General features: G+C 37.4%; 1 protein-coding gene across 4 annotated transcripts in view; it reads left to right on the top strand.

Annotated features, from left to right (window-relative positions):
• Positions 1 to 21,091, top strand: part of NUP153 (nucleoporin 153) — a 62,850-nt gene that overhangs the window by 19,370 nt on the left and 22,389 nt on the right. For 2 of the 4 annotated variants that reach the window (XM_048839897.2, XM_048839894.2), the window contains exons 2-10: positions 5,003 to 5,219; positions 7,199 to 7,447; positions 8,810 to 8,949; positions 9,032 to 9,160; positions 11,456 to 11,572; positions 11,702 to 11,746; positions 11,837 to 11,890; positions 14,331 to 14,477; positions 18,723 to 18,775. In XM_048839897.2, the coding sequence (XP_048695854.2) occupies positions 5,003 to 5,219; positions 7,199 to 7,447; positions 8,810 to 8,949; positions 9,032 to 9,160; positions 11,456 to 11,572; positions 11,702 to 11,746; positions 11,837 to 11,890; positions 14,331 to 14,477; positions 18,723 to 18,775 (1,151 nt within the window). The remainder of the gene's footprint in view (positions 1 to 5,002; positions 5,220 to 7,198; positions 7,448 to 8,809; positions 8,950 to 9,031; positions 9,161 to 11,455; positions 11,573 to 11,701; positions 11,747 to 11,836; positions 11,891 to 14,330; positions 14,478 to 18,722; positions 18,776 to 21,091) is intronic. The other 2 variants (XM_048839896.2, XM_075125371.1) reach the window with 2 other exon arrangements.

The raw sequence follows: 21,091 nt of genomic DNA, 5'->3' as shown, positions 1-21,091 counted from the left end.
TACTTAGGCATAGCAATATGCAGTTTCATTTTGAGATTCATGCATTCTAAGAAATTAGAGTAAATTCTGACAAGAAAAAGAAAAATCCTGAGAACTTGGCTGGATGTGAACATTTACAGCCTGATAAAGATGCTTATTCGTGGCTAATTTCCACTTGTTGTTTACATTAGTGAGTGTATACCTTTGACTATTTGAAGGTATGATCTGAACTTCATACATAGTCTTTTAGCTTCATTAAGTACATTAAGGCAAATTGCAATTTTGCAGCTGATCTTTAATGCTGTTGGCTTGAAATTAATCAGTTTTTTTAAAGAAAAGAATTGAATGCAGTTTCATATAACACACTTGCTCTGGGTTCCCTTACTACTTGTTGTAGTTTTTCAAACACGCTTTCTTCTTTTAAAATTTTTTTTCTTTCCTTTTGCTGTGTGAAAGGCCAATGCAAATAGGTGAAACTGTCACATACATAAAGTAGTTTCATGGTATATCTACATTTACAGACACTGTACACCCAGCTACCAGGGGTATAAATGGCAATGTAGTTGGTGAGGCACAGCTTAGATGAGTAGAGTGACCTACATGCCTAACCCTAGGGCAAGAGTTCTCAACCCTTTTCTTTTCTGAGGCCCCCCCAACATGCTATAAAAACTTCACGGCCCAGCTGTGCCACAACAATATTTTTCTGCATATAAAAGCCAGGACCGCTGCTAAGGGGTAGTAGGCAGGGCAATTGCCTGGGGTCCCACACCACAGGGGGCCCCGCAAAGCTAAGTTGCTTAGTCTTCAGCTTCAGCCCCATGTGGCAGGGCTCGGGGTCCTGGGCTGCAGTCCTGCATGATGGGGCTTTGGCTTGCTGCCCTGAACCCTAGCAAGTCTAATGCCAGTCAGGCTTCCCGGACCCCCTGAAACCTGCTCACAGCCCCCCAGGGGGCCCCGGACCCCTGGTTGAGAGCCACTGCCTTAGGGTATATACCCTACATGGCTCTCTACGTGCCCAAGCAGTGCTTCCTGGATCTATACCGCTACTTTTAGCAGTGTAGCGTCCTACCGTCTCCTTGTTGCTGGAGCCTTTCCCCACCACGATGAAAGACTCCTGCAGTAAGGGAAAGTTCCGGAAGGGGGAAGGCAGTGGGGAAACGTTCCAACAGCTCTTCCCTGCCAGAGGCTTTCCCCATTGCTTCCTGCCACCACAGCCTTTCGCAGTAGTGAGTGTGGATGCAGCAGGCCTTTCACTGTAGTCTGTAGTTACATGTACCCTACACACTACGACCAGTGTAGACAAGGTCTCAGATGCAGAAAGTAAGCTAAAGGAACGGAAGGGTTATTTTAAAATAAAGTTGGGGAATGAAATTGTGACATAAACAGTTTGCACATTTATTTGTTTTATATACTTCTTATTTCTGCTTGTGATTCCTTTTGAAGAGTGGATATTTAAACCCCCCTCCCCACTGAATTTTAACATTCATTTATACTGGTTACAGCTGCTAGTCAAATCTTCATCCTAGATAGAGGCTTGACTTGATTTTAGAGTTGCATCTTTGTATGTACTAAATAGCCATCAAAATTACTTCTAAATAATCAGCCAAAACTGTAGGTACTACCACCTCTTCTAGATAGTACTAGTGTTATTTTTTAAATAGAGTTAAGAACATAAGAATGGCCATACAGGGTCAGAACAATTGTCCATCTAGCCCAGTATCCTGTCTTCCGACAGTAAGCAGAACCAGATGCAGAATGTGGATAATTGAAGATTAGTACTGTATGTTTTCAAATATCTGTTCTTCAACTGCCTATCTTATTTCCAGGATTCCATGTTTCTATGATTTGTAGTGTTTTCCTACTGTTTACACTAGAATGAGAATAAGATGTAAATGAATTTAAACTGGTCAAACTGTTATTGTTATTACTAACAATAGCATCTGAAACTGCTGTAACGTGTGAGAGATTATCTAATTCAATAGCTGTCTGCCATAGGGCTAAATAAATATAATGCCTATACAGGATAGTTTGTGATTTGCCCAAAGTCACACAGGAAGCCTGTGGCCAAGCCAGGAATTTAGTCCATGTCTCTGACATTCCCGTCCAGTGTCCGATGCACTGAACCATCCTTCCTACCCTGAACAAGCGGATAAATTTTCTTAGTCAATTACAAAAAATAATTTAAAAAAATCAACAAATGGCATCTTATAGGAAGGCCAGGTTAAGGTGTTGGCACTGTAGACATGTGCCTAGGGCTCCAGCTTCTGGAAAGAAAGCTTTAATATAAAATAAAAGTTCTGTTCCTAGCCCTTGTGGTTGTGAAGGAAAACTTGAAAACATGACCAGGATATAACCCATACAGTAATGTCTGCCTGAGTCCACAGACAATCTCTGATGGTAGCTTTGAGGTGTGAACTGGCACAACACATTTTAATGGTGTGAATTCTGAAATCCACTGTTCTGGTTGGCTCCCACCAACACCACTCTGGGAGGTGCCTTGTTGCTGTTATTCAATTATGACTGAGCAAAAGTCATCTGTAATATCTTTTCTTTCTCAGTTTAAGTAGTTTGAATCTTCAGTTTACTCATTTGATCATGTTTATATATAATCTTCTACAGTGAAGTCCACATAGTTTAGTTTTGTTTGCTTTTGAAGCATTGAGGAACAACATTCATAATGTCCTGCCACAAGTCTGTTGATTTTGATACAGTAGAAACAGAAGGTGAACTGACAGTTTTGCATTTTTTTAAGTCCTCTGAAATTCCAGTTTCAAATTACTGCTTGAGTGAAATAACCTGACATGCTATGAACAGTTTTGTAGTGTTTTCTTATATATTGTGTTACATTTATTTTTTCTTCAAATTGGAAAGAAATGATTCAGTGGACTGCGTAACTAGATCATGATTAAATCTGTTTCGTTGTGTGATTTGGATACAGTCAACTATCCCTGTAGGGAAGCTGAGGTTTAGTGTTTGTATGGTACAAGACGCCAAGTGCTATCTTAGTAGTAAGTATGGATTACATATTGTGTACATTTGTGTGTCTGTTGTGATCTGTATGATGCTATTTGTAAACAAGATTCCGTATTTAAACAAGGAAAGCTAGAATGACACCACTTTCTTTCAGATCAACCAGCTGTGGAACTTTTTCTGCAGGAAAAAAGCCATCCAAGCTGGTTATGCAAGCCTTTTTCATTTTTTTTTTTTAACTTCCATCACAAGTGTTTATATGAACTTATTTGAAAGACTTTTTTTTGTTAGAAAGTCTGATTTCAGTCTGTGAATAACTTTTATTCTAGAAAGTTGAGTACAGCAAGGTTCTTGTTCTGTCTATTAAGAAAGAAAAGTTACATAATTACCTAGAAACCTAGACCCAGGTTCAGTAAGGTAGTTAAGAATGAGCCTATATTTAAGCACTTGTGTTGTCCCATTTACTTTAAATAGGACTGCTCAAGTTCTTAGTTAAGTATATGCTTAAGTAGTCCTATTTAAAGTTAGAGGGACTACTTAGGTACTAAGACAGGTTTCAGAGGAACAGCCGTGTTAGTCTGTATTCGCAAAAAGAAAAGGAGTACTTGTGGCACCTTAGTGCCACAAATTGGTTAGTCTCTAAGGTGCCACAAGTACTCCTTTTCTTTTTTAGGTACTAAGAGTTAGCATATACTTATGCATCTTGCTGAATCAGGGGGGTTTGAAGAGCATGACTAGTGGATGGAATTGACTGGAGTGCTGACATTGAAGTGTTTTGAAATTGAACTTTTTACAGAGGGTCTGAACACTTTGAAGGTGTTTGTAGTATCTGATATAGTGATTCTATATAAATCTGGTTAGCTCATCTTTTCTCATTTCAAAATGTGTAGAATTCAGTAGGGTATTTCTCATTCTAACTGTAATAGAATTGAAAGCTGTTGATCGGTACTTCAAATGGATGATTAATGTTTAGTGATTACCAAATGGTGTCTAAATAATGACTCGACATGCCTGAAGTAAAAGGAACAGTAGGAATTAAGTGACGTGTAGACAGAAGTAATGAAATCATAATCTTTTAAAGTAAAATATAAACCTTGCCAAGAATTATTAAATGGAAAACAAAAGCATTTGTGTATTTTAAAAAGTGCAAAAAATTAGGTTTTGGGAGTTCTTAAAGATTAAATGTGTCATTGAGTGAAACTTAACCAAGGTAGAAGAGCAGAACACTAATTATTTTGACAGTCCCACATAGATACATTCTTGATGCCATAGATGCTATTGAAATGTAGCCAAGTTTCTTCCAACTAAGTTTCAACAGCAACTTAGTTCAAGAGCACACTGTCTTCAGCCCTCAAAACTTAATGACCAATTGATGACTCTTTTTCAGTAACACCAATATAACAATGATAAATCAGCATTGATTACTCACTCATGTTAACAGTTCATCAGAGGATACAGATATCTGTTCAAAGCATAGTATTTTATAGATTTTGATACAAGTAGTCAATGTTTAAAGTGCCATGAGCAAAAAATCATGAGGTTCATGGTTTGTTGGAAGTAGCTTGATGTCACTGTAGATGTTGACTAAGGGTTTCTTTGCACATATAGTTGTTCCTGATTAAGTCCACATAGGGACACATTTATTCTAGCAAAAGAATATTCACATATGGAATTAATCAGGAGCAACTCCACGTGTAGACAAGCACTAAGAGAAGGGGTAGGAAGAAGGTCGTCTCACAAACTGGAGGAAGAATGTAGCTTAGTGACCTGTCTCTTGAAGTTCAGTCAGAGTTGTGAGAATTAGGTGATTGAAGGGCATCAGGGAGATTAAAAACTCTGATGCAGTAAGTAAATAAATTGTCCAATGAATAGTCATCTTATTTGTCCTCGAGGAATATAATACTTTCTTTAAGGGTTTGAACTTCTTGTCTGTTGTATTCATTTTCTCAGCAGCTCTTGCCTGACGTGTCTTTAGTATCTGTGTAATGTTGTATGTCAAAATATATTTTTGAGTTCATGCTTGTGGTTAAATATAAGCACTTTCTTTTTCAAGCAGGGAATCATTAGTAGAGTTACAGAATCAGTGAAGAATATCGTACCAGGGTGGTTACAAAGGTATTTCAATAAAAGTGAAGATGAATGTGTAGATGCAAGCGAACCTACAAGCCAGCAGGAAACTCCAGTAAACTACCATCATGGTTATGCAGATGATGACACCCCAGTGTTTGATGGGAGAGTCACTCCTGAGTCAACAAGAATTAATTTAGAAGGTATGTGGGAGTTTGCAATCAAAACTGTAGCCAGTTAGTTGAATAATCTTTATTAATAAATTTACATTTCCGAATTAATTATAACTTAAGAGAAATTGGAAGGAAAAGCGATTTTACAAATTCTGACACAAATGTTTTAATAACTTTTTTCAATTTTAAGTGCAAACGTATCATTTGAAACACTGTCTTCCTGTGTTCTCTGAGGGGTGTCCTATAGGGAATTATATGTCAATGAGTTTCACATAATACATTAAATAGCTGTTAAATGGTCATGATTTGTACTCAGAAGTAAGCTGGATTGTTTATAAACAAAAGACCTCTAGATGAAAAACTCTTATCCCATTACCGTAGAAACATTCATTATGTTTCTAGATACTGATGAGCAGTCCTAGAATGAGTGGAAGATACCCTCCTCGGAGTCCTGACCTTTAAATCAGGCTCCTTTGATCAGTAATACAGGTGGTAAATTCAGGTTAGTTCTTAATTACCTTAAAATTAGGATACTTATAAACATGACAAGGTTGGCAGGACATTGCAATAGTTTCTTAGATTTGCAGTGCAGGACTATCTAGATACTCCCATCTGTGAGCATGTATTAAAAATGTTTGCTGTGGTGGCGATCACCAAAACTGCTAGCCTGGGTAAGGAGGTCATTTGTGTGCATCTATCATTATATGACTGTCAAATTGGAGAAGGTTAGTTGCCTCTGCTAGCAACACCATTTGAAGAAGACTTTAAGGGCAAATAAGAAAATTTACAGCACTCGCAGTCCTTGACTAGAGAGCAAGTTTTCATAAAGGAATAGGGGATGTCTTCAGGACAGAGGAACACATACTGACTTGGGTTGAGAAGTACTTACAGGACTTCTCAGCAAGGACAACCACACAGCAGATTTACTCAAACAACTCCAAAGGATTAGGAATAACACTACTGTCCAGAACTTTGACCAGTTATGATGCAAATGAGGAATGCCACAGATAAATCTTAATGACTTGAGAACAGAAAAAACAAACTCCATATAATCAGCTTTCAGGAACCATTGACCTGAAGCACAGATGCTGTCTCCCAAGCTGGACCTTTAGCCTGATGTATATAATTCCTCTCAAGATGTTGTCATAAAAATCTGCTGGAGGTTGGGCAGACTGGTTAGTGACCGCACCATGGTTCTGGACACTGAGCTAATCCATAGATGCTGATATTAATAGCATTTGCTTTCCTAGAATGTCTGAGGAAGGCCTCGGGCTCCTTTTAGATAAAATATACTTTAATAGCCGTCTCCTTTGCACAAGAACTATAAGAACTAATCCACCAATAGCCTTTCAGACCTTTTGATTTATTTGAGAAGTTGCTACTATAGGGTGGCATCACTTTCACACAAACCAAGAGGTTTGTATCCTCTCTCTGTATGCTAAAATCCCAGCAATAATTGATGGCAGGGACACAGCATTTTTCATCTGTAGGGGGAGCCAGTACAATAAAATTTAGAGAAGATACAAAAAAAGTACCTTTATTGCATATAATCAAGTGACTATTAATACTTTCTATCTAATAGAGATTGTATTAATTAGGTGAATTGTCTAATGTCTGAATCTCATCATTTTCTTCATACGTGCATTTTGTAAATTTGCATATATTTTGTGTGATGAAAGACTCTATTTGAGAGCAATTGGACATAGGGGACAACATTAGGGCTGCTAAGGAAACCTTGACACTGAATTTCCTCACTTCTTTGTAGTTTAAAATTTTGTTTAATGTTGCAGTAGGGTAAGTATTTGCATGTAGTGCTGTTGCTGTCATCAGACAGTTAAGTGAAACCCTGTATGGGTGAGGAAGAAGTTAAATTTGGCTTATCTCTATTTTTGTACTTGACACATGGCAGTAGAGTGACTGCTGATAGAAAACAGCTCTTGATTTCTGTGTGCTTGTACACTTACCTTGCCTAATAGAATGCTCATTGTGTTTTTTTAATTCCTCTTTAGAACCGTCCACAAGTAGATCTGCATTAAACTTCTCAGATGTATTAACAAGACCCTCTCTTCATCGGAGTCATTTGAATTGCACCATGTTGGATTCCCCATCACCACATTGTCAGCCCTCCACATCCTCTGCATTTGCAATTGGCAGTTCTGGACTCTCCCTCGTAAAAGAAATCAAAGATTCTACCTCTCAGCATGATGATGATAACATCTCAACTACTAGTGGCTTCTCCTCTAGAGCATCTGATAAAGGTAACTTTCATTTTACTACGGTTATATCTGCCTTATATGATGATCGTGTTTCACAACATGAATAAATTGAGTTTGTTTCATATGCCATCTGTCATCTTAGTAAATACAAAGTTTGTTAGTGCCAATTACTTAGATGTATATCTTCTGGTATTTAAGAATTTAACTTTAAGTATCTGAAATATTACATCACATTGTAATTTTTAGATGAGTGTTCTGAAAAATGCTGTTATGAGGCTAGGATGTCTCAGGACTTGGTGATGGAACACAAAGCCTTTCACCTAGGTTATACTCATATCTAAGTTGAGGTAGTAGTGACTGACAGCTCATTGTACTCATGAAATTGGGTGGTGGTCTCAATCAGTTTCATTTTAAATGGATGTTCATATCAAAATCACCAATGTAATTCAGTATTGAATGGCAATGGAAACCCTGAAAATGGGCTGGTGTGTTCTGCAGGTCAGAGCTGAGCCATACGGTCAGGGTCATGTGGGGAGACTTGCACTGCTTGTGCTTTATCTGTTTTGTGGACAGAGGACTTCACTTTTCAATACTGACAAGTCTGTCACATTTCATGAATACTACATTCACGAAGGAAAAACATTCTCAAGATTTTAAAGTAAAAATTTTAAGTTTTGGACTGACACCTTTGGATTCTGAGGTCCTTTATCTTCAGAATAAGTGCTAGACAGCACAGGCAGCCATATTGCAGGTCTCCTCGTACTGTGCATCTACCATTGCTCTCCCCCTTTCTGGAGGAGCTATCCTTGGTGAAGATAGTTGTTTCCATGCTGTTGCGATTCTTGGCCTACCTGAATTTGCCGGTAAGAATGCTGGTGGCTTCTATGGACTATTTGATAATAATGGGAATAAGAGCATTACCTCATTTCAGATGGATAACTAAACAGTTACCAGATTTATGAATGAGTCATTTCTGACCTGGGCTAGTCTTGAACCATTGACTTACGTGTGAAGGATTTATAATCTGATTACCAATCCCCATGTGTTATAGTCTCCTCCTGTCTTCATCAGAAAGAAGAAATACCGTTTTATAGTAAATCCATCAGTATTCAGTTCTGTTTAGTTCCTTGAATTTCCATTCTAAGGGCTAGTTGTGTATACACTTTTGAGAACAGAGCCTGGGTTCAGGGATGATGTTGGTGCTCCTACTCTTTGAAGCAGATTATATTGCCATAATACACAATATTAGTCTGTTTAAAGAACCCTGAAACCCTGGGGTAGAATAGTGCAGGATTAAATATTGGATTTTATTATGTCTCTCCTTAATGCTGTTTTATATCCAGTTTTCTTGCGTATTAACTAACTTACAATATGATTTACACACACCATGTGTTCTTTTGTCAGATATAGCAATTTCAAAAAATACATCAGTACCACCTCTCTGGTCCACAGAGGCTGAACGATCTCATTCTCTCACACAACATTCTGCTACCAGCTCTAAAAAACCTGCATTCAACTTATCTGCTTTTGGAGCCCTATCCCCTGTGAGTACTACACAATATAAATTCTAATCACATTAGTTTTGTCTCCATTTTGCTAACTACCTATTAATATTTCTCTCTGCAGTCACTTGGTAATGCTTCTGTCCTTAAGACAAGCCAGCTTGGGGATTCTCCATTTTACCCTGGAAAAACCACTTATGGTGGTGCAGCTGCAGCAGCAAGGCAATCTAAAATACGAATTACTCCTTATCAGGTAAGAGAAAGCATTGGTTATATGGGCAGGGAAGAGCAGTTGAAATGTAAAATGAAAATTTTGTCTTGAAAATGTGCATTCAAGATAGATCAGAAACTTACTTTATTATCAAATACTTCAGTAGTAGACATTATACTATTATAGGTTTCAGAGTAGCATCCGTGTTAGTCTGTATCCTCAAAAAGAAAAGGAGTACTTGTGGCATCTTAGAGACGAACAAATTAGTCTCTAAGGTGCCACAAGTACTCCTTTTCTTTATACTATTATAGAGATATCACTGACATTCAGTAATGGGGGAGAAAACTGTCAAATGTAGAAGTCTTCAACCAGGAAAGCTTCCAATCTTAAAGGTAAATTTCATGAGCATATTAACCAGTGGGATTACTGGTGATGAATAGTTGCTTATTAAACTGATCTTTAATTTAAAAACTGTTATAGAGCAACCATTGCTTCTCCAGTGTGCATACACACTCTTGTGCAGTTTTTGTTTCAGCAGCCAGCCATTAAAAGGAGTGTTGTAACCATGTTGATTCCAGGAGAGTCACAAGGTGGGTGAGGTAATAGCTCTTAGCGGAGCAAATTCTGTTGGTGAAAACTCAAACTCTGTAGCTTGAAAATTGTCTTTCACCAACAAAAGTTGGTCCAATAAGAAATTCACCCACCTTGTCTCACTGGAGCAGTGGTACTCAATCCTTGGCTCTCATGGAGACTTGTGCTTCTCTTGTTCTTCCGGATGTAAACCAGAGTAAGTGAAACACTGAATACAGGTTTCCATGATGAATTCCATGCATCCTAATCTCTGCTGAGTAGAATAGTAAAGGGTCAGTGCCTTGTTTGTGTAATAGCAGTCTGGCCTTAGGAATGTTGTAGAAGTGATCAGTGAAAATTACAAATAGTACAATGCTGTTTGTTGTCTGAGAGACAGGGACAAGCTGTATTATAACACAGTTATACTTTATCATGTATCTTTAAATTGGAAAACTTGTATTATAGCAGAAACAGTAGTGATTGCTTTAAAGTTGCATAACAATTTATATATAATTTACGCATGCTTCACTATACACACAGTATGTATGTGTATATAATGTGTGTGTAAAACATCATGTAACCTTAACTACAGCAGGAACAGATGTTCGTGCCTTTTTGAAAGTTTTCATATTTAAAGTGACATACTACTTAACAAACAACGTAGTTTTGCTGACCTTTATTCTTCTACCCAGCAGAGATTAGGGTACAATCCTAAGTGCAATGTCAAGATAGACACTGTAACAGAATCCATTTAAACATTTACATAATCCGAATGGACGTACATGCCACTTTACAAAGATACAACTCTTAAAGACAGATAATGTCTTAAAGACTAAAGACCATGTCTAATATCATAAATGCTATAAACAGCCAAAAAAAATTGATTGCAATTTTTCAAAAATCAGTTTCAAAAATCAGTTTTAAAAAATAAACATAATTGGGCCTGGGGAAGGGGAACTAAAATGGCAAGCTTCCTTTGAAGGAGGGAATAAGCTCACATCCTGCCCATGCTATTTGCTGTGGATTACAGCCAGTGTTACTAGCTGCTTGTACCCTCTATGCTTTGCTTCCTACCTGCACATAGCAGCAGTGTGATGCACAGCATGTGTCTGATTACACAGGGGCAACATAGGATCCCAACAATAAATTAGTATTCAAGGAAGCTTTCCGAGTATTCTTCCTTTTGACCTTTGTTACTTCTCTTTTATAGTTATATTTGATATGTATTGTTGTAAATATAAAGGTTTCTCTTCTTTACAAAGAAGTTACAAGGCACTGTAGTAGCAAAATATAAACTCTGAAAATAATTAAAGAGAAACTACAAATTGGAATTCCTAATCATGATATACACTGATTAAGATGATTCATTATACTGTCATGTAAATCTGACTTCTCTTGCTTACTCAAAGTACATTCTTCAGATGTGACTTGCAATGAGCCTTTATTTACATTTTCTTTCCTGCCCTTTTTCAAAAAAGATAGCAGGCCCATTATTTTTTTTTTCTTTTTCAGCCTTTTACATTTTGATTAAAAGAATATGAATTGAAGTGATTTAAGATGTCACTTTGTCCCACACCCATCTTTCAGGCACAATCCAACTCTTGCTATGAAGCCAGTAGACTCCCATTTTCTTCAGTAGGTCCTCATTGAGCTCATTCCCCACATCTCTTCTAAAATATTGGGATCCAACCCATTGTTGTCCCAAAACAAATAAATATATGAATGTTGAAGTCCAACATTTTAACATTTATCATGCTAACTTTTCAGACACCAGTCAGAAGACAAATGAAAGCTAAGCAAGCAAATGTGCAATCCTATGGAGTGACAAGTTCCACAGCGCGGCGCATCTTGCAGTCTCTGGAGAAGATGTCAAGTCCTTTAGCAGTAAATGGCTCTCATTTTACTCTATTGTGTTTCAGTGCAAGAGCATGTAACACATTCTAAACTTACCTGCACCATATTTGTGAAAACTTTCTTAATATAGTTTAACTTACTGTAATATTTACTTGACAGGATGCTAAAAGGATTCCATCTTCTATTGCTTCTCCATTGTCTTCTGTAAGTTTGTCTCTAAACTGTCTTCTCTTTTGTTTCATGCCAATGTCATTGTAAAGAATTTTCCTCTAACGTGTGGCTTTTTCCTTACAGCCTGTGGACAGGAGCATGCTGGATATTACTCGCTTCCATTCAAAGAGAAAACAGGTAAGGATTCACTGATACCCAGGTAGTTTTATCAATTTAATTAAAATATTCATTAGTTTTAAGTACTGTGAAGTTTCTGCAAACCTATAGTGTACACAAGGAATAGGATATTAACTCACATAACATTAAAATTATATTTTGTTTGGATTATTAATGACAAAAAATGTTCTCTTGTACACACTATTTCTGGGAGGGCTGGGACGGTTATCCACTCCACTTCTGGGGCAGGCTAGTTTCGTGTTGCTCTTTCCTGAGATCTGTTACTAAGAGGAACATGGCTGGAACTCTAAAGGGAGCTTTGCTTCTTCCCGCTACTAGTTGGCAAGCAAGGTGTGTGTTAGACAATAGTTTGAGGAAGCTCTTGTGCCGGAAGAGTGACCAGAAATGGAACAAATAATAAATATTTATAAATGGTGCTAAATGACTTTGCCAGACTTGTATTTAAACCAATGATTTAAACTTGTTACCTGTGCTTCTTAGTGCTTCTGTCTTGAAAAATGGTGGCTTGCTGAGGAGGGAAGGAATTTTGTAATTTCTGGTCACCTCTATAATTTTAACCAATGTTCTTACACATAAGAATAAGTTTAAGCTGTTGTTAAAGAAGCCCTAATTAGTCATAATGGTATGGTAAATCCTGATTCCTGTCATGGTGTTAACAAGTGAAAAATGCTAATGGATTTTTCAGGTTTTTCAGATACTTCTAATATTGCATAAATTTGGGATCTGAGACCACTATAGAAATAAAAATATTGTTTTCCTTCCATAGCATCCACCACATGAAGTTTTACACAGAAAATGGAGAGAATGTCTCTTAAATTTTTGTACTGACCTTTTGACTAGAAATAGTATTACACTTGACAGTTTACCAGAACATATTAGAATCCACATCTTCTGTAGTTGAGCATTTGTTGAAAAGATGACACTCGAACACAAAGTATACTGTGTAATTTCTTCAGCATAAGTGTCATGTAAATAAACTGCAAAGAAAACTGCAGTATAGCATTTTCAGTTAAATTATAGAGCCACACCTGTGTTGAGGCATTAAAAAAGATGTAGCGGTTATGCAACAGAGAACCTGGTGACGTCAGGCTAAACGAATGTTGCACACAGCTGTCTCTGGCTGAAAGGAAAGGAATTGTCTATTCATACTGCAATATTTGGCAAGAAAAGGGAAGCCCTTGATGGTAGTAATTGCTGGTCGAGACAAGGATTGTTGGGTGTTTTTTTTGTTTCTGCTTAGCTGCCAGAGTAACTGGACTGTTGACAGAACACTTGTGTACTTAGTAAAAACTGTTTCAATTGATACCAGTGGTGCAGTACATTTCTTACTTTAAAAACCCATGTAGGCCAGAATAGCACTCACATTAGTGCTTTTTATCTGTTATCCCTTGTCAGAAAAATGTCCGCCTACCTTTCCTTATAATGTTTTGATAATGCACATTAAAATTCACACTGCAAAATTCTTCCATTTAGAGTGGACTAGATTGACGAACAAACTTAGTTTAACACATACTTTATGGAAGGTATCCGAAGCAGACAAGAAGTATTGTAATGAGCTTCTAAAAAGATCCTTTTCATGAAATAATCCTTGAAATTATACTAGGGGAAATAAAATTTGGCTCCTTCCTGAGTTATAGGGATATTGTTAGTTTAAAAATAATATTGTAAATTATTTTCTCTACTGGTGTTTGACAAAACTAGATTACTGCAAGTGAAGCAGATTATAAAATTCAGATTAATTTTCACTATTTACATATTCAAACATTTCTTTGTTAGGACAATGAAAATCAATGAAGTCAGTTTAATTTTTAGATATGTATGTAGTGTAGCAATGTATAAGTTGCAAATATAGTGCATGTGATATTTGTTTAAAATAACTCTCTTAACGTTGGAATGTTTGTTAAAAAGAAAATAATTTAAAGATTCTTTTTGTGTTTGTCTTTTTAAAATGAGTCAGTAAAATAAAATGTGGGGTAAAATTTTCAAAGTGCCTGCATGGTTTGAGGGCTTAGTTGACTAATGCTGTTGTATTTTTTTTAGGATGAGATTTATTGGAGTAATCAAATCCAGAGGGTTGATTGATTAGCCATTAGCATTTTGACATAGAAGTCTATTTCCTGGCTTCAGCTATGACCACAAATTTCATTGTGTGTGTAAAACAGAATAATACTTTGATGATTTCAGTGAATTAATGTTCCTAAATGTTACTAAAATTAGCTGAGGAATCCTGGTTTTAGATTCAAGACACAGTTGAATACCTTGCTTGACTTCCTTCCTAATTTCTCCATGCGCATTGAATACCTGTATAGCCCATGAGAGCACCTCACTGAGTGCAGTGATTGCATACAGGTAGTTAGCTAGTTTAATTCAGGTTTTTAAGTAAATATAAATGATCTCAAAGTCTCCAAACTAACTATATTGATTGCTGCTTCTTTTAAAGGTGGAATCCCAGCACCCTCCAGTCCAGAAACTAGTGGCACCGAAGACAATTTCTCAGTCAGTGAGCCGGTTACAGTATTTTAAACCATCTCTGACTCCAGCTGCTGAGTCAAGCAAGATTACACAGGGAGTAGACGTAAAGCACAAAGTAAGTATGCTTTCTCTTAACTTTGGAAGAGCTATAAATATAAATAGCTCTCCTATTGAGATGTTCTTACCTGTCAAGACAATTTATAACATTCAGGGTAGGGTAATGCTTAAGACAGTAGGAATCTTTGTAGAAGGAATATTTGAATTCGTGTCGACTTTTATTGTATTCATGGACCATTATGTGATTGGTTGGTCATCCTCAGTGTAACGATGTGCTGCTGGCTTGGACTATATTTGGACTGAAAGGATAACGCAGAAGCGCAGTAAATTTTGAGACCTAGTTATGATCAAATCTCTGATAGTCTTACAAGAAACTTCTGCTGAAATAATTATCTAGCAAAACTTGGATTACTTTCATGCTAAATAAACATATTTGAGCTATGTATAAACTACCCTTCAGTTAAGCTATGGTCTCCCAGTGATCTAATTTGTGAGATCCTGTAGGGCATTTCAGTTTGTGTTACTCTAAAATTTTATAGGTAACTTATAAAACATATAAACTTTTGCAGCTTGTTCTAATATACCATAGTTCCCAGACAAAAATTGTACCTCGTCCTTTCCTATTATGCAAATACTGGGGACTGGAAAGTCGGGAGGGTCTCTTTTGAGATGGTTGAACCAGAAGAGTGAGGGAACCCCCCTGCCTGTGCAGTTACCTGTTTTGCCAGAGATCGTCTTTGGAGGAAGATGAAGTAGCACTGACGTGAGTGGGAGAAACCAACCTATGGATATTTTTGAAAGTGAAGTGTATGGGTTGTAAAATTGTTGAACAACCAAGTGGCATAGGCTTGGAGGAAAGAGGGTGCCATTTATGTTTCTATAGAAAGCATAGTTGTTAAAATTCGGAACAAGTATTGATATTTTCACTAAGTGTTCTCCCTTGGGCTCTTCTGAGTAAAGCTTGAATGGATTTTAGGCAGCACACCAACATATTATTTCCCAGCCACAGACATTTGTAATACAGTCTATTATGGTGGAGTTGGTTATAGCTCAGTAGTTAAGTCTGAGTTCCCTTTTGTCCTTAAAAGCAGGGATTTAACCTTTTTGTTGTTTAAAAAAAAAAAAAACCGCTTACCCTCCCCAAACTTACAGGACTTGCTCTTTTTACAGAATGAATTTTCTGAGAATTTACAAGTAAATCTGTTAATAAGTTTTGAGTTAACTTTCTTAAATGATTGATTGTCTATCTGTCAAGTTTTTTTGTTTTCCTGAGTGATCTTAATAAAAGAAAGACAGACACTTCAAACTTATACTTAAAATCAATTGAAATCTTTTGTGCATAGGCTATATTTGAAGAAATTAGGTTGTAATGAAGCTAAATTAATGATTGCATTTAATGGTTATGAATATAGAGGCTACAGAGTTATGTCACTGCTCAAGTTTGTGAGAGTGATAACTTGGTCACTGCCTCTTCTCTACAGTTTGTTTGCTTGAAGCCGTTCTGTTGGTTGTAATGAGTCAGTGGCATGAGAAGACTGGACTTGTGTGTCAAGAGTTCTCATTGGTAGATGACTTGGCACTTAACTGTCACTACTTTTAGAGGTTCCGTGGCCGTAACTTGGGCGTTAAGGCCTGAAAGGCTGTCCATGGCACTGCTCCTTGAACTCCCCATTGTGAACCAAGGCAGCACTGCTACGGGGGAGTTGAGACAGGAACATACGGTGAGCTGTTAAAGTGCAGAGACATTGGGGGTATGTCTACATTGCAATAAAAAACCCACGGCACTGCGTCGCAGAGCCAAGGTCAGCTAACTCGGGTTTGTGGGGCTAAAACTAGAAGTGTAGATGTTCAGGCTCAGGCTGGAGGGTTTTCAGTTTTACAATATTGAACTTAAATTGAAATTTTGAGCTGTTATGTAGATAGCATAAGTATTTTATCATGATTTTCATTAGACTCAAAAGTTGTCAGAATCAAATAAATATTCAGTGAATTTTGAACTCTAAATGGGAACTGTCTGCTAGTAAATAACTCAGCACAGCTACCATATGTGGGGGTGCCTCAGTTCAGCATTTTTGTGTTTAACATTTCAGTTTGGATTTAAGTCTCATGTCTGGAAGGGCCCAGGGAGCAGGAGGACCTGTTTTATGTTGTTGACCTTAACTGCCCCTTGTAACTCATAATGATTACATGTTGATGCAAGTGAGAACCTAGAGAAGAAACTCATTGCAGTTTAGAGGGGGGAGTAAAAGTGTTTAATAGAAGAAAAATAAGTAGTTGTAAAAGGGAACTAGAGAAAGAAACCTAGTGGTTGTGATCTGTTAGGGCTGCCTGCTTAGTCAGCAAGAGACTAAAGATGTTTTATTCCAATAGCAACTCTCAGAAAAAATGCATACCTGCAAGAGGTAGAGCTAAGATTATGTGTGCAGGCTTAATTTTGGATTTTCTAATTTTTTGAGGGTCTACCTCTCTAACCTTAATGTTATCTGAATATTCCATACAAAACTCCACGTTATGTGTATTTTAGTGACTAGCTGAGGCTTAATGTTATATTACAGGGGAGAGAGATGAGCTGTATTTCACAGTCATCTGTGTATCTGTTTTAATGGGATTTTTCCCCACACAAATACAAATACAAAGTTCTATGCAAATGAATACAAAGTTCTATGCAAATGGCATAATCAGTGTGGCACATAGTAATTGCATTAAGAACTGGCTAATAGATCTCACAAAGTAATTGTAACTGAGGAACTGTTATCAAGTGGGGCATGTTTCCAGTGGGGTACCTCAGGAATCTGTTCTTGGCCCAGTGCTATTCATTATCTTCAGCGATCTGGAGGAAAATATATGATCATTGCTGGCTACTTTTGCAGATGACGCAAAAATTGGTGGAGTAATTAAAAAAAAAAAAAAGACAGGTCAATTCTGCAGAGCCTTCTGGATTGCTTAGTAATCTGGGCTCATTTGAACAACATGTATTTTAATATTGCCAAATGTAAGATACATTTAGAAACAAAAAGTGTGCGTCTCACAGTGAGGGGCTACATCTTAGAAAACAGTGACTCTGAAAACAACTTAGAGGGTCATGATAAGATGCCATGCTAAGAAGGCTAACATAATCCTTGGATGTATAAGCAGAGGAGTATTGAGTAGGATAGAGAGGTGGCAGTATGTCTACGTATAGTGTTAAGGAGACCATTAATGGAGCCCAGCATCCAGTTCTGGTCTCAGTGCTTCAAAAAGGACGTTGAAAAATTGGGGTTCAGAAAAGAAGGTTCAGACGAATGATCAGAGGTGTAGAAAACTGTCTTGCAAAGGACGATTTAAGAAGCTCAATCTGTATAGTTTATCCAAGAGAAGATTAAAATCACGGTCTGAGTACCTACACAGGGAGAAAATTTCTGATTAAAGGGTCTTTAGTCTAGTATACAAAAGCATGACCAAGGCCAATGTCTGGAAAAAGAAACTAAACTAGAAATAAGGTATACATTTTAAATAGGGTAACTAACTGTTGGAACAAATTACCAAGGTATGTGGTGGATTTTCCATCACTTTAAGTCTTAAAATCAAGATTGAATGTCTTTCTGAAGATATGCTTTACCTCAGATTGAAGTTATGGGCTTGATGTAGGAATTACTGAGTAAAATTATAGGACTTGTGTTATACAGTGTCAGAATGGATAATCATAATGGTAATTTATGGTCTTAATATCTATGAATTCATAAATTGTTTAGATTGCAGAGTTTGTGTTTTGTCCTGATAGAAGATTGATATGAGTCAGATGTCAATAGATGTTTGTTTCTATGGTTAATGGGATTGTTAAAATGGCATGCTCTTTCTAATGTAAATACCTTGCTAGTATTATTTGATATACTACTTAATTTCAGTAAATATTACCTCAGTGGGATTGCATGGACTGTAAAATCAGCCCAGATTTTGGTCCAAAAAGTTTATAATATATTATTTGGAATCCAGTGTTTGTTAAAATTGGTACTTAATGTGTCTTGTATGCAGTCTATGCTAGTGAAATTTGGTTAATACAAAACGAATTTAATCTCCCATTATTTTAATCAGTAATAGTGATAAACTGATGACACCCATTGGAGCTGCAAAGCTTAATTTGAGTGTGTCTGTAATATTGACTTAACTCCAACGTCTAAGTAGATGCGGTTAGATTTTTCTAGTTAGTTTAACTAATAAAAGAAGCAGAAGAAATGTTGTAAGAATTGCCATAGCTATAGTCTTGTTTTGTGCTTCAAATAATAGCAAATTCAGAGAAACCGAAGTTATTTTCCTTTATTTGCAGGGAGTGAGGGAGAAGAATTTGACTGCAGAACAGCAAGTAGAGCCACCTGAAAGGTATGTCTGACCTCCTAGATTTAATCTAAATTACTTACATGGGAGAAGGGTGGTGGCTTTGTGCATCCTCTGCTGGAATCTCCGTGCTTACCCTTTTTGTAAAGGAAATAAGAAATATTTCTTGATCACACAACAGAATGTGAAATTGGGACTCTTTAGTTAAGAATTGTTTCTCAGAAATGGCATATGAAATGTCTGAAGTCTGTTAATATACACTTAGTAGAAAAGAAGGGAATGATGATAGATAAATTAATAACGATAGCAGTAGTTATACTAAATGAAAAAAGGATACATGAGAATAACATGATTTACAGACAACCACTTATTAGCCAGTATGTGTCTTCCTACCAGCAAATGAAGACGGGAAATAAACAAAGTTCTTGCAATGTCACTCTTGTAGACGGGGCTGTTTGGCTGGTGAGGCATTGTAATTTCCCTTCTCCAGGAAGTGTGGACAGTTTTTCAGCTAGCTGAACTAGATTTCTAATATTACCTTAGCTCCTTTAGCAATTCTATCAGGATTAGATGTTGTAGAAGTAAGGCATTTTGCAGTGAAGATGTTTCTCTTAGTTCATCTGGGTACTCTGTATGGTAGCAGCCTCACGTTTTTCTAATAGTTTGGAATGTGAAGCCTTGGTTTAAAGTGCTCTGAGCTGACCTACCACTTCCCGTGACATGACAGAAGTAACCCACTTAGTGGACTAGCCTATGTGGTTCCACCTGTCCTACACTCTCACCTTCAGTTTTGGCTCATGATATTGAAGAGTATATTAACCTAGCAACCAATTGATGTATCAGTCCTGTTGTACACATATGGTTACTACAGTAAGGTAGGGCTCTCTCTGAGGGAAGTTCTTTTGCGTGTGAACCAGTACCATTTTCTTAATTAAAGAAAAGGAGTACTTGTGGCACCTTAGAGACTAACAAATTTATTTGAGCATAAGCTTTCGTGAGCTACAGCTCACGTCATCGGATGCATTCCGTGGAAAATACAGTGGGGAGATTTATATACACTGAGAACATGAAACAATGGGTGTTACCATACACACTGTAACAAGAGTGATCACTTACGGTGAGCTATTACCAGCAGAAGAGTGGGGGGAGGAGGGGAACCTTTTGTAGTGATAATCAAGGTGGGCCATCTCCAGCAGCTGACAAGAACGTCTGAGGAACAGTGAGGGGGTTTTCTTAGTTGTATCTCATGCTCTTTGTGGAAGGCAGCATGGCCTTATCAGATGCTTTGCTGTGTGTAACATACAGGACAAATTGCTGCTTCATCCCTAGATGAGTCACAAGGCTCTGTTAGCCTTCAGAAGCTAGCCCTCACCCTCTTCGAGCAGTTCTGTGGGCCTTGGAAATGATTACCTGAGTTTTCCTCTATGATTTTTATAAGTCTCTCAACTTTCATAGCCTCAGTATCCGTTTCAGTTTAGCATTTCCCCCTCAAAATGGATTATTCTATAGTGGACATAGGATTTTTCTCACAAGATATCCTCTGCATGAAGATAATGAACTTGTACAAAGCCTGGCTTCTGTGGATTTCTACTCTTCTGCAGAAGGGATAATTACACCTTTTTTGATATTGTTTTTTTTTGTAGGAGAGTCAATCCAGTTGTATTAATTGATCAAGAGAGTCTGCACTCTAATCCATGGGTCTGTTTAGTTCTTGGGGTGGCTCTTGATAAGAAACAAGGGAAGTCCCTTAGGATTTGTGCAAAAGTTTTCCATTTTTGAAATCTGGGTAAGGACTTGTAAGTCAGAGTCTTTCCTTTCGGGACAGAGGAATGACTTCCTCCATAAGTGACAAACAGGTGTATGCAGAAAAGGTTACATATTTTGCATAAGAGTCTGAGTTAGGCTCTGGTACAGGAGTAGTTAAATTGAGTAAAATATGAAATTTCTAAAATTCTTGCTGCTCTTTTAAGTTTGGATAGTTAAAGGTTGAGCATCCAAGTGCTAGTTAGGCTTTAAGAGGCAACAGAGTGCTCTTCCATAGGTTCCCTTCCAGAGCTGAAGAGATTATTCTGGAGCATCTAACAAGGTTAAACCAAGGCTCTGCCCTCATCCTCATGGGGACTTGACCTGGGGCTTAAAAGCCTTCATGTGTGCTTAAACCTGCCTTTTTAGTAGTCATCTGCTTGGCCAGAAGAAGAGCTTCAATATAGGATTTCTTTCCGTTGGGCACTTTTATCTCTCTCTTCATCTGGGCAAGGTATAATGCTTAATCTTGTTCCTTTTTCCTTACTTTCCTCGGGTAGTTTTTCCCCTTTCCACTTGGGTTAGAATATCTTTCCCCTTTGTTCTGTCCAGGCTTTT

The sequence above is a fragment of the Caretta caretta genome, chromosome 2 (assembly GCF_965140235.1).
Source record: "Caretta caretta isolate rCarCar2 chromosome 2, rCarCar1.hap1, whole genome shotgun sequence".
Taxonomy (NCBI): Eukaryota; Metazoa; Chordata; order Testudines; family Cheloniidae; genus Caretta; species Caretta caretta.
This window is presented reverse-complemented; position numbering and strand designations above follow the sequence as displayed.